Source organism: Hyla sarda, chromosome 8, assembly GCF_029499605.1.
Source record: "Hyla sarda isolate aHylSar1 chromosome 8, aHylSar1.hap1, whole genome shotgun sequence".
Taxonomy (NCBI): Eukaryota; Metazoa; Chordata; class Amphibia; order Anura; family Hylidae; genus Hyla; species Hyla sarda.
The window spans coordinates 79,622,108-79,634,597 of NC_079196.1; the positions used below are offsets into that span (position 1 = coordinate 79,622,108).

General features: G+C 44.4%; 1 protein-coding gene and 1 long non-coding RNA gene across 11 annotated transcripts in view; one reads left to right on the plus strand and one right to left on the minus strand.

The window, feature by feature from the left end:
* AGAP1 (ArfGAP with GTPase domain, ankyrin repeat and PH domain 1) overlaps positions 1–12,490 on the plus strand; it is a 476,005-nt gene that overhangs the window by 329,986 nt on the left and 133,529 nt on the right. For 9 of the 10 annotated variants that reach the window (XM_056536385.1, XM_056536386.1, XM_056536384.1 and 6 more), the window contains 2 exons: positions 768–895; positions 1,456–1,611. In XM_056536385.1, coding sequence (XP_056392360.1) covers positions 768–895; positions 1,456–1,611 — 284 coding nt within the window. The remainder of the gene's footprint in view (positions 1–767; positions 896–1,455; positions 1,612–12,490) is intronic. The other variant, XM_056536383.1, reaches the window with a different exon arrangement.
* LOC130285134 (uncharacterized) overlaps positions 1–12,490 on the minus strand; it is an 89,092-nt gene that overhangs the window by 33,465 nt on the left and 43,137 nt on the right. The gene's annotated exons all lie outside the window — the stretch shown is intronic.

Below are 12,490 nucleotides of genomic sequence, written 5' to 3' on the forward strand. Positions count from 1 at the left end.
GGGGGGGGGGCGTTGTGTGACTGGCTTTTTCTGTATGAAATACTGAACATTTTCTAATGAAAGCAATTGCAAAACCTATTGGTTATACATGCTTTACAACATATCAAAAGTGTTTGTATCTGACAGTGCCCATTTAAAAGTTCTTCATTTTTGCTACATAGTAATTGGACGCATGGCACGCTAATAGAAGGTGTGAGTTTATTCTTACTGTTGTAAGCCCAGTTTTGTTGTGAGATTTTGTATAATGTCTCTGAATAAGTCATACGTGTAAAAAACAGCACTTGTATCCATACGGTTTGTATCCATACGGTTTGTTAATGCCGGTGCACCAGATTACATTTTTGGGCACCAGTCCATTGCCAGATGGAAAATTTGCGCATGCCTGATTAAATCTCAAAAATAAATATGAATTATCTACATATTATTTAGATACCTATGTGGGTGTGCACGTGTATGTATATATAAACAATATATAAATGATGCTGTTTTAATTGTTCTAAAGCAGTGGTCTCCAAACTGCGGCCCTCCAGATGTTGCAAAACTACAACTCCCACCATGCCCGGACAGTCAACGGCTGTCCGGGCATGCTGGGAATTGTAGTTTTTCAAAATCTGGAGGGCTCCAGTTTGGAGACCTCTGTTCTAAAGCAACAATATGTTCTAGAATTTACATTTTTTTTCTCAGTTATTGTGTTTGCCATCTCTTCTTACATTTATGTTTGGATCCTTAGCTAAATTGTACTGACCTTTTGTCTCCATTTTCTGCAGTTGCCCAGAAGATTGTAGCGACCCGCAAGAAACAGCAACTCTCCATTGGTCCCTGCAAATCTCTACCTAACTCCCCCAGCCACACGTCTGTGTGCTCAGCACAAGTGTCAGCTGTACATATAAGCCAGGTACAAGCTTGTTTTTTGTAAATGAGTTCAATATAAACAAATAAAAATATATATATATATTAATTATTTATGTAGCAAGTATGACTTTGGATTTCCAGTGATTTTGGGACTTGGGGGCTGGGTTCACACTGCTGAATCTCCGAGCAGAATTTCTGCCGGAGATTGAACCGGCAGCACTAGGACCATGTGGACTGCATTGCCATCCCCATAGACTCCTATGCATTTCTAGGTGGATCTTTTGAGAGATCTGCTCAGAAATGCATTGCCGTCTATGGGGACGGCAATGAAGTCCATGCGGTCCTAGTGCCGCCGGCTCGATCTCCGGCAGAAATTCTGCTTGGTGATTCCGCAGTGTGTACACAGCCTAAGGGTGGCAGAATGCAGTGTGTATATGTATGTATGTGTGTGTATATATATATATATATATATATATATATATATATATATATATAAATCATGTGTGTAAATCCTACTTTTTTCAGTAGGCCACATCTGTTAGACTTTTCTTAACTCACTGGGTACATTTTTATAATGCCAGCGCCTATTTGTATGTTGCACAGACTAGTAATGGAGGAGGCAGCCTCAGTGACTATTCTTCATCAGTCCCTTCCACTCCCAGCACTAGTCAAAAAGAGCTGCGAATTGACGTACCCCCGACAGCCAGTACGCCTACTCCCGTGCGCAAACAGTCGAAACGGCGGTCTAACTTGTTCACAGTAAGTACATCATACTTGGTTACTATCTGAACTTATTGCACTTGAAAAGGCTAGATGGAGGGTCTGTCATTTTATAGTAGTTATGAAATCGGTTTTAAAGGGGTACTCCGGCGCTAAACATCTTTTCCCCTATCAAAAGGATAGGGGATAAGATGTTAGATTGTGGGGATCCCACTGCTGGGGACCCCCGCGACATCTCCTGGAGCACCCCCGTTTTTCAGCTGCACAGAGCGAGGATCACTCTGTGGCTGGTGACGGGCAGTGCAGCGGTTGGAGTATTGTGACATCACGGCTCCATCCCCTCGTGACATCACGCCCCGTCCCCTCAATGCAAGTCTATGGTAGGGGGCTTGATTGCCACCTTGCCCCCTCCCATAGACTTGCATTGTGAGGGCAGGGCATGATGTCACCAGTGGGCGGAGCTGTGACTTTACGATACTCCGTCCCCTGCCCGTCATCAGCCACAGAGCGAGGATCGCAGCTGAAAAACAAAAGTGCTGCAGGAGAGATCGCGGGGGTCCCCAGCGGCGGCATCCCCACAATCTAACATCTTATCCCCTATCCTTTTGATAGGGGATAAGATGTTTAGCGCCGGAGTACCCCTTTAAAGCATCTAATCCCAGCCAGGCTAGACTATGACAACACCTAAGCAAATATTAATATGAACACAACTGACTGCAGAACACAATATGCCACATAGGAGTAGTTTGGCCATCCTGTCTTCGTAAAATTGCAGCCCAAAATGAAATTCATTAGTTCACCCTTATGTCCACCAGGTGGCAGCAGAAATCAAGACTAGAGAAAACCAGTCTATCTGTCTGCACTGGCTGAACCAGACTCCTCTAAACTCCCATAATTGAAGCATTTAGCTAGTTTCTTTAAAAAATGATAATAGTATTAATAATAAAGTATTGGCATATTATTTGGATGAGGGGTAGGGTGGTGAAAGAACTTGTATAGCCTAATAGCATACCTGGGTATTACCAGTATTGGCTACTGAAGTGAGAAATCTACTACTTAATCCCTATCATAGATCTCTAATCATAAGTCCCTATAAAGTACAGGGGTGCTGTTCACCTCTATTACCAATCATAAACGTAACATTTTTTGTTTTCCTTAGGATAGGCTGTATAGATCTGATTGGTGGGGATCCCACCCTCGGCATCCTGCTGATCAGCTGATTGAAGGATGCACAGTGCAAGAGCTGCAGCCTGTTTATCTCTTACCAGACATAGTGCTGTATATTCCGTAGTGACATATCGGGTAGTGCAACTGGTCCCATTCATACAGCAGACATAGGTCTAAAAGAGACAAAACTCAATGCCTGCAGCCACCACTAGAGGGAGCACAGAAGATTACTGTCAATTGTCTGGACATAAAATGTATTCCAATCACACTCTGTTTGCAGTGTACAGATCTCCCAACACATACCGTATGTGAAATGTACTCAAAGGCACCAATTCACCAGACTGAGGCCCAAACAATGTCCTGTATACCTGTTCCTTATAGCAGACAACACAAACCGATTTTGGGCATTATCGGTATCGGCAATTACCTTGCCGATAATGCCCCGCACCGCCCCCACCGCACCGCGACCGCCCCCCGACCCGTGACATTTCCGAAATTTTTGGGCTGCACGATATGAATTTTAACCCATACCGCAATACCGGTTGGGCCCCTCCCCCTCGGGAATGAATGAATCAGCCCAGCGCTGCGCTGTCCCCACATCAGGGAACTAATCATATGTGACCCGCCAGCACTGTTCTACTCCCCCCACCAAATCGTGTTACCCGCCAGCGCTGTTCTGCTCCCCCCCCAATTAATTATCAGCCCAGTGGGGTACTACTCATATATGTCACCCACTTCCCTCCTCCTCTTTGTTGGGGGCCGCTGGCGCTGGAACTCACTGTACGCCAGTGGTCTCCAACCTGTGGACCTCCAGATGTTGCAAAACTACAACTCCCAGCATGCCCGGACAGCCGTTGGCTGTCCGGGCATGCTGGGAGTTGTAGTTTTGCAACAGCTGGAGGTCCGTAGGTTTGAGACCACTGCTGTACGCTGTATCCCTATGCCCGGGCTGCAAAAGATAAAGAAAATAAGGCCTTCGTAGGTAAGTTAAAGTTTATTTTAAACATTATTTTATCCCTATGCAGCTCGGGCATAGGGATACAGCATACAGCAATGGTTTCCAACCTGCGGACCTCCAACTGTTGCAAAACTACAACTCCCAGCATGCCTGGACAGCCGTTGGCTGTCCGGGCATGTTGGGAGTTGTAGTTTTGCAACATCTGGAGGTCTGCAGGTTGGAGACCACTGGCATACAGTTCCAGCAAAGGAGGGCAGTGCTTGACATGTGAGTAGTACCCCGCTGGGCTGATAATTAATTGGTGGAGCAGAACAGCGCTGGCGGGTAACATGATTTGTGGGGGGGAGCAAAACATCGCTCGCGGGTAACATGATTTGTGGGGGGGGGGGGGGAGCAGAACATCGCTCGCGGGTCACATGATTTTGGGGCGGTGAAAGAAATACTGTTATATACCGTGGAACCGCCATAAGTTACAAAAATACCGTGATACACATATTTGGTCATACCGCCCAGCTCTAGATAAAATCCTAACCTGCCCACCTTTACTGCAACCCACCCACAAACATGAACGTTCAATGAGTAAATCATTCCCAGAAGTCTCTTGGTTCGGCCTGCCTAGTCTGCCTTATTTAGATATGTCCTCTATTACAGCCTATTGTAACCCTGCTAAATCTTGTCCCATATCATTTAATGAAACTGTTCAACTGAAATGAGTTTTGAGCTACTAGAACTCCCTTTACATACTACAATGAAAAGTTTTTTTTCTCTCTGTTGACATCAGATGATGAAAAGGGTAACCTTTATTTGGCCGCACACTGGAAGATGTCCTGCCAACAGAACAGTGATACATCTTCCTCTTCCCAGACCCACCTCTGCCCCACAGAATTGGCTATTTATTTCTAATACAGGTTTTCTCTGTTTGAATCTTGGGAAGAAGGATGTACAGTGGTCCCTCAAGTTACAATATTAATTGCTTCCAGAACGACCATTGTATGTTGAAACCATTGTATGTTGAGACCAGAACTCTATGGAAACCTGGTAATTGGTTCCGAGGCCCCAAAATGTCATCCAAAAATTGGAGAAAGTGAAAATTTTAGAAAAATAAGTAGATAACTAATAGAGATAAAGCAAATCCTTACATATAAGAAAGAAAAGATCTGCTTGGAGCTGTAAATCACTGTCTATTTCACTGTTTTCCAACCAGGGTGCCTTCAGCTGTTGCAAAACTACAACTCCCAGCATGCCCGGACAGCCTTTGGCTGTCCAGGCATGCTGGGAGTTGTAGTTTTGCAACAGCTGGAGGCACACTGGTTGGAAAACACTGGTCTATGTAGAGGACAGGATCTTCTTCAGGGTCCTGTACAGTACACGCAATGTCCAAAAAAAGTAAAATGGAGACGCCCCCACCTGGTGTCCAAAGGAGCAGCTAACCCTGGTACAGGTAAAGAGCACAGAACATGTAATACCTCCCCGTACTGTAGGGGGCGCTACCAGACACCAGTAATACATGCACTTCAGTAATGCAGGGGTTTTACCAGTGAATGCCCATTCTGATTGGTCAGTTCTTCCAGCCATTGACATGTTTAACAGATCTGGACTGTCTGTACATTGTATGTTGAGTCTGGTTTCAAGTTACAATGGTCCAGAAAAGACGATTGTATGTTGAAACTATTGTATGTTGAGGCCATTGTATGTTGAGGGATCACTGTACATGGTATTGCTAGTGTACATGGTATTAACTAGCCAATCTATTTGTTCATGCTACACAAGGACACCTCCAAATAACATGTAGAAAGATTTATCTTAATGCATTGAATGATGACGTTAACCACAACTTTTTGCTTTCAGGTGTTTGATCTCTTAAACATTGCAGTTCAGAGGAATATTACATTAGGACTCGATTTTCTTACAAACTGGCAGCGTGTTTCCCACTGCGAGTTTGAAAGGGAATGGGCTCTCCGTGGCAAATTTTTTTGGCAGCGGAATCTCCTTTTTTGGAAAATCTGCCGCAGACCCCTCACAGTGGGGAACACAGTGCGAGTTTGAAAGAAAATGCGCTCATGTGAATGAATATCCACTCATGTGAATGAATATCCGCTCATGGGAACTTCAGTTTATGAAGGCAAACAATAATGAGCAGTTGTAACGATAATCTTCCTGTATACATGACATTCAATATTTAATCTTTAAAGGGGTACTCTGCCCCTGGCATCTTATCCCCTATCCAAAGGATAGGGGAAAAGATGTTAGATCACCGCGGTCCCGCTGCTGGGGACGCCGGGGATCGCCGCTGCGGCACCGCGCTATCATTACTGCACAGAGCGAGTTCGCTCTGCATGTAATGATGGGCGATACAGGGGCCGGAGCAGCGTGATGTCATGGCTCCGCCCCTCATGACATCACGGCCCGTCCCCTTAATGCAAGTCTATGGCAGGGGGCGTGACGACCGCCGTGCCCCCTCCCATAGACTTGTATTGACGGGGCGGGCCGTGACATAACGATGCTCCGGCCCCTGTATCGCCCGTCATTACGTGCAGAGCGATCTCGCTCTGTGCAGTAATGATAGCGGGGTGCTGCAGCAGCGATCCCCGGGGTCCCCAGCAGCGAAACCCCGGCGATCTGACATCTTATCCCCTATCCTTTGGATAGGGGATAAAATGTCTAGGGGCGGAGTACCCCTTTAAGAGACTAGATTAAGCTTGCATAGAACCTGCAAGCACTGGACTGTATATATTTTGGGCGAATTCTCGTAGTGTCACCAAAGGCAAAGTATATAACAATCCTGTGCGACCATTATCAAATTATTAAAACAAACCCCCGTCTTTAAAGTTTAAAGATGGAAGTAGCAGATCAGTTTGGTGAGCGTTCGACCGTGTTCACACTTCTTAAAAGTTCGCGTTTCGGTAAAGAGAAAAATAGTGTTTTTTTGTTTAGTTTTTTATACAGACAAAATAAAATACTCCACTAACTTTAAGGAGTGCCTTTGGTCAGTCAAAAAAATAGCATTTTTATGTCACATGTTTTATGGTATAGCCTTGAATGCCCTGACTCCATTGACTCCATCTGTGTTTTTGCCTTCTTTCTACACCTCCCTGTTCCTGAGATGTAGTGTTCCCAGTGTGGTTGACTATCTCTACTTTTAACTGCATAGGCAGATGGGTGGGAACTTAGTGGAATAATGGGGTGTGAATGCTAGAGTCAGGGGGGTTGGATTAGAAGCTTCATTGTAGCACATGATTTACGCCCTTCAACTTCATAATTACACCCCCTGACCCTAGTATTCACACCTCATTTGGCAATGAAATTCCCGCCCATCTGATAAAGTACAGATAATCAACCAAATTGTAAAACCCCATCTCAAGAATACAGCAATTGTGTACTGTACAGGACCCCGAAGAAGCTCCTGTCCTCTACATAGACCAGTGCTTCCCAAGCAGGGTGCCCCCAGCTGTTGCAAAACTACAACTCCCAGCATGCCCGGACAGCCTTTGGCTGTCCGGGCATGCTGGGAGTTGTAGTTTTGCAACAGCTGAAGGCTCCCTGCTTGGGAAACACTGACATAGACAGTGATTACAGCTCCCAGCAGATCTTTCTTACTTTTATATTCAAGGATTTGCTTTATCTATATTAGTTATCCACTTATTTTTCTTTAATCCTCACTTTTTCCTATTTTTGGATGACATTTTGGGGCTTTGGAACCAATTACCAGGTTTCCATTCAGTTCTGGTCTCAACATACAATGGTTTCAACATACAATGGTCGTCCTGGAACCAATTAATATTGTAACTTGAGGGACCACTGTACACGGTTGGATCAGTGAACCAAAGGCTGCAAACTATATGAAACTCAATCTTTTAGACTGACCACAAGTCCTCTTTAAGCTGACTATAGATCTTTAGTATCTCTCTTGGCTAAGAACCCTCTCCCAAAACCCCTACACACTCAGCTAGCTATTTATGTATTGGAGAGGCGGGAAAGCCACTGCCAGGCTCCTTTGGTAGCAGCCTATTTAAAGAAAAGGATCAGGTATGTTTAAAGGGGTTATTCAGGAAAAAACTTTTTGTTATATATCAACTGGCTCCAGAAAGTTAAACAGATTTGTAAATTACTTCTATTAAACAATCTTAATCCTTTCAGTACTTATGAGCTGCTGAAGTTGAGTTGTTCTTTTCTGTCTAAGTGCTCTCTGATGACACCTGTCTCGGGAACTGTCCAGAGTAGAAGCAAATCCCCATAGCAAACCTCTTCTACTCTGTGCAGTTCTCGAGACAAGCAGAGATGTCAGCAGAGAGCACTGTTGCCAGACAGAAAACAACAACTCAACTTCAGCAGCTGATAATTATTGGAAGGATTAAGATTTTTTAATAGAAGTCATTTACAAATCTGTTTAACTTTCTGGAGCCAGTTGAGATATATATATATATATATATATATATATGTGTTTTTTCCTTGAATACCCCTTTAAATCCAGCTGCCTGATCCTTCTCTCCCCAGATATTTGCTGTAGGGGTTGTGAGGCCCCTACACACATTAGATGGTCTTAACAAGATAAGTTGTGTTAGGCCAGTCTTACACATATTTAATAAAATGTAATCAATTTACGATTTTAACCAAAACAGTATTTTGTCAGGTGAAATTTAACCAGGACTGAACAAACTTTAAGGAAAGATCTTTCATCCACACATCATCTTTTGGTAACAAACCCAGAGAGAATGTTCTCAGAATATTCCCAGAAAGATGGTTCATTGTTTGTTTTGTCTCATTGTAACCATCAATATGGACTATAATATGTAGGCTGTGTGCAAAACACTCATTCACCAGATTATCATTCATTCAGCGGTTGGTCAGCCTTTTTCTTACCTAATGTGTATGGCCACCTTTAGGGTACGTTCACACGAGCGGATTTACTGCGTATTTTACGCTGCGGATCCCCTGGTGAAGGCCCGCTCTATGCTGTCTTTCCATGTGCCTGCTCGTAGCGGCAATACGCTGTGACGAGCAGACACACTGCAGCTATGTGCGCGGTGTACTCGCACATAGCGGCCGCTCTCCCTGCTCTGAGCTAGGCAGAGAGCTCCCACGATGTGTGAGTATACTGCGACTCCCACGTCACAGTGTGTCTGCTCGTAGTGGCGTATTGCCGCTACGAGCAGGCACATGTAAACCCAGCATAGAGCAGGCCTTCACCAGCAGATCCGCAGATAAATACGCTGCGAAAATCCGCTCGTGTGAACGTACCCTTAGTGAGTTTTGGAGCTCGTGAATGACATACAGGAAGGGGCTGAGACATTGTTTGGGGTGCCTAAACTCCTTGGTGTTGACATAATGGAAAAATAGTGAGTCCAAGCTCCTCACATATTTCTTTTGACTTGATTTTTATATGTAGGTACCATATACATTGGGTATACAGTGATCCCTCAACTTACAATGGTCTCAACATACAATAGTTTCAACATACAATGGTCTTTTCTGGACCATTGTAACTTGAAACCAGACTCAACATACAATGCTACAGACAGTCCAGATCTGCGAAACGTATCAATGGCTGGAAGAACCGACCAATCAGAATGGGCATTCACTGGTAAAACCCCTGTATTCCTAAAGTGCATGCACTGACTTCCTGTCTGGTAGCGCCCCCTACAGTACAGGGTGGTTTTACATGTTATGTACTACTCTTTACCTGTGCCACGATTAGCTGCACCTTTGGACATCAGGTGATGGTGGCTCCATTACTTTTTTAGGACACTGTGTGTACTGTACAGGACCTTGAAGAAGCTCCTGTCCTCTACATAGACAGTGATTACAGCTCCAAGCAGATCTTTCTTACTTTTATATGTAAGGATTTGCTTTATCTATATTAGTTATCTACTTATCTTTCTTTAATCCTGGTGGCATTAGAATCAATTACCAGGTTTCCATAGAGTTCTGGTCTCAGCATACAATGGTTTCAACATACAATGGTCGTCCTGGAACCAATTAATATTGTAACTTGAGGGACCACTGTATATGGAAATGTACATTCAGCCTACAGTTATCTCTTCTAGTCCCTCCATACACATGAACATTCAGCTCCCCAAATGTTCTAAATCTTCTAAACCAGTGTTCCCCAAGCAGGGTGCCTCCAGCTGTTGCAAAACTACAACTCCCAGCATGCCCGGACAGCCGAAGGCTGTCCGGGCATGCTGGGAGTTGTAGTTTTGCAACAGCTGGAGGCATCCAGGTTGGGAAACACTGTTCTAAACAGACAGATTGGGTAAGCTACTGCCTAACTCCTCCGGTGGCTGCTCGTCTCTCTGGATGGACAATTCAAATCCAACATGACCGATCCTTCTCTACTCAGACATCATCTGTTGGAGGGAGTGTAGGGTTCGGACGCCCCCCATACACATAAGACAGTCGCCTGGTCCTGCCAAATATAAACAGGTTTGGATGACTTTTTATTTATATGTGTATTGGGGGCCTTGGTAAACGGGTTTGGTTAGGTCTTAGCACTATTTAGCAACTTCGTTACCGTGAAATAGAGCTGTGTTCACACTGCATTCAATACCGGGGAAAAGATATACGATAGATTAGCAAGACTTGTAGCTCAGACATACACTTTTTTTTTTTTTTTCTTCAAAGTAAAGATTTATTGAATTTTAATACAATACAATATAAACTGGAAGCGGAAGAAGGGTACAGAGTCCGCTGGTTTCCTTCAGAAAACACGAAAGCAATAGAACAGTCCACAATAACAGATCAAAGCCATCGGTCAACAGTATAGGCATACACTTTTTTATGCGTATGTCTTTATTGACTCTTATTAAAAAAAATAAAAAAAATTAGAAAATAAAATACAGCCTTTTTTATTTTTTGTCCTAGTATTGGAAAACGTAGTCAAATATGCCGTAGAATGCAGTTGAGAAAAAAAAGGTCATACAGGCTATAAATACGTTCAGCTAAAATGCCGGGAATACATCCTGGTGTATACACTGAACATACCGACTGACAGCAACGCGCTCCCATAAGTGATATTAGTGGGTTTTTTAGCCCACATATTATCAGGTATGTCAGCGACAACATTAGTCAAATAGCATATGACATACGCTGCATTGTATTAATTGGATCATTATCAGCATGTTTGTAAATGTGCTTGGGAGATAGCTACAGATGGCCCCCATCAATCTGCGCATGCATTTATCATTCAACCACATTAAACAAACCCACTGGTGCCAAAATGCCTTCCTGCAAAGAAGTTGCCAACAAGCAATTGACCGGTAGTGATAAACTTTTTTAGCTATTTCTGACATCAGTTTTTTTTTTTTTAGTTTTTTATGTCAGGAACGATTTATTTTTATAGGTTGTTCAGATAATCAGGACAAGGCATCTATCTTTACAAATGATTTATCGTTACAAATGCTCTTTATTGTTTGTTTCTGGACAATAATAAAAATGACCAGGACATTGTTCATTTGGGCCACTGTCTGCGTTTAAGGCTCCTTTGGGGGCCTCCATCTTAGGCTACTTTCACACTGCCGCTGGGCTCAGATACAAACGGCTGTTTAGGCTCTGTTTTCCTTTTTTTTATGCCATTAACACTAGGGCTGCACGATATATCGCAAAAAATCGCGGTTTTTGCTTTTTGCAATATGGCGATACGGCCACCCGGGAAAACATGCGACTATCTGCTCGGGCTGGCTCCTGTGGCGGGGGCCGGCCAGAGCAGGTAAAAACGAATTTAAATACTAAAAGTCAGTGTTTCCCAACCAGGGGGCCTCCAGTTGTTGCAAAACTACAACTCTTAGCATGCCCGGACCGGCAAAGGCTGTCCAGGCATGCTGGGAGTAGTAGTTTCACAACAGCTTGAAGAACCCTGCTAGAAAAACACTGAGCTATGGACGCAGGGAGAAAAATAAAAAAAACCTTCTGCTCACCTAGTCCCGGTCCCTGCAGATTCGTCTCCGTGCGCTTCGGAGTTTCCTCTCTTAGTACAGGGTGTAGGGCCTTTCCCTTTTCAGCCAATCACTGGCCGCAGTAGTTTCATGTGTCATGCCAGTGATTGGCTGATGGGGAAAGGTCTTGTACTGCAGCAATACACTAGCAATACACTAGGTTTCTTGGGTCCCGGGGAAGATTTGAAATCCGCCCGGGAAACCCAGTGTATTGCTGCAGTACAAGAATACAAGAATGTGATGTGACAGGAGGGGAAAGGGGGGGAATGGGACAAGGGGGGGGGGATGTGACAAGGGGGAGGAGAATGTGACAGGGGGTGTGACAAGGGGGAGGAGAATGTGACAAGGGGGGATGTGACGGGAGGAGAATGTGACAAGGGGGAGGAGAATGTGTCGGAGGTGACAAGGGGGAGGACAATGTGATGGGGAGGAGAATGTGACAAGGGGGGAGATGTGAAATAGGCGGTGGGCATAAAATGGGTAGATGTGAAATGGAGGCGATTGGACATGAAATTATTATTTATTATATAGCATCGCATATTGAAATCGCAATATTTAGGCCCAAAAACTCAATCGCACATTTTCCCCACATCGTGCAGCCCTAATTAACACCTGTTAGTGTGACGGAGCCCAATGGGAGGCATAACGGGCACAGAGGTTCCCATTCACTTGAATGGGATTTTCTGACGTCCGTTATTGCGGCCGTTATTCTGCCGGAAGACAACGGAAGAAAAAGACCCCGCAAGCACAAATTTTTCTCCCACTATCTTCCAACGGACCCGCTACTGACGGGCAATAGCAGTAGTGTGAAAGGAGCCTTAGAGTCCATTCACTACAGAAAGCCGGGCAGTCCCTACCGCAA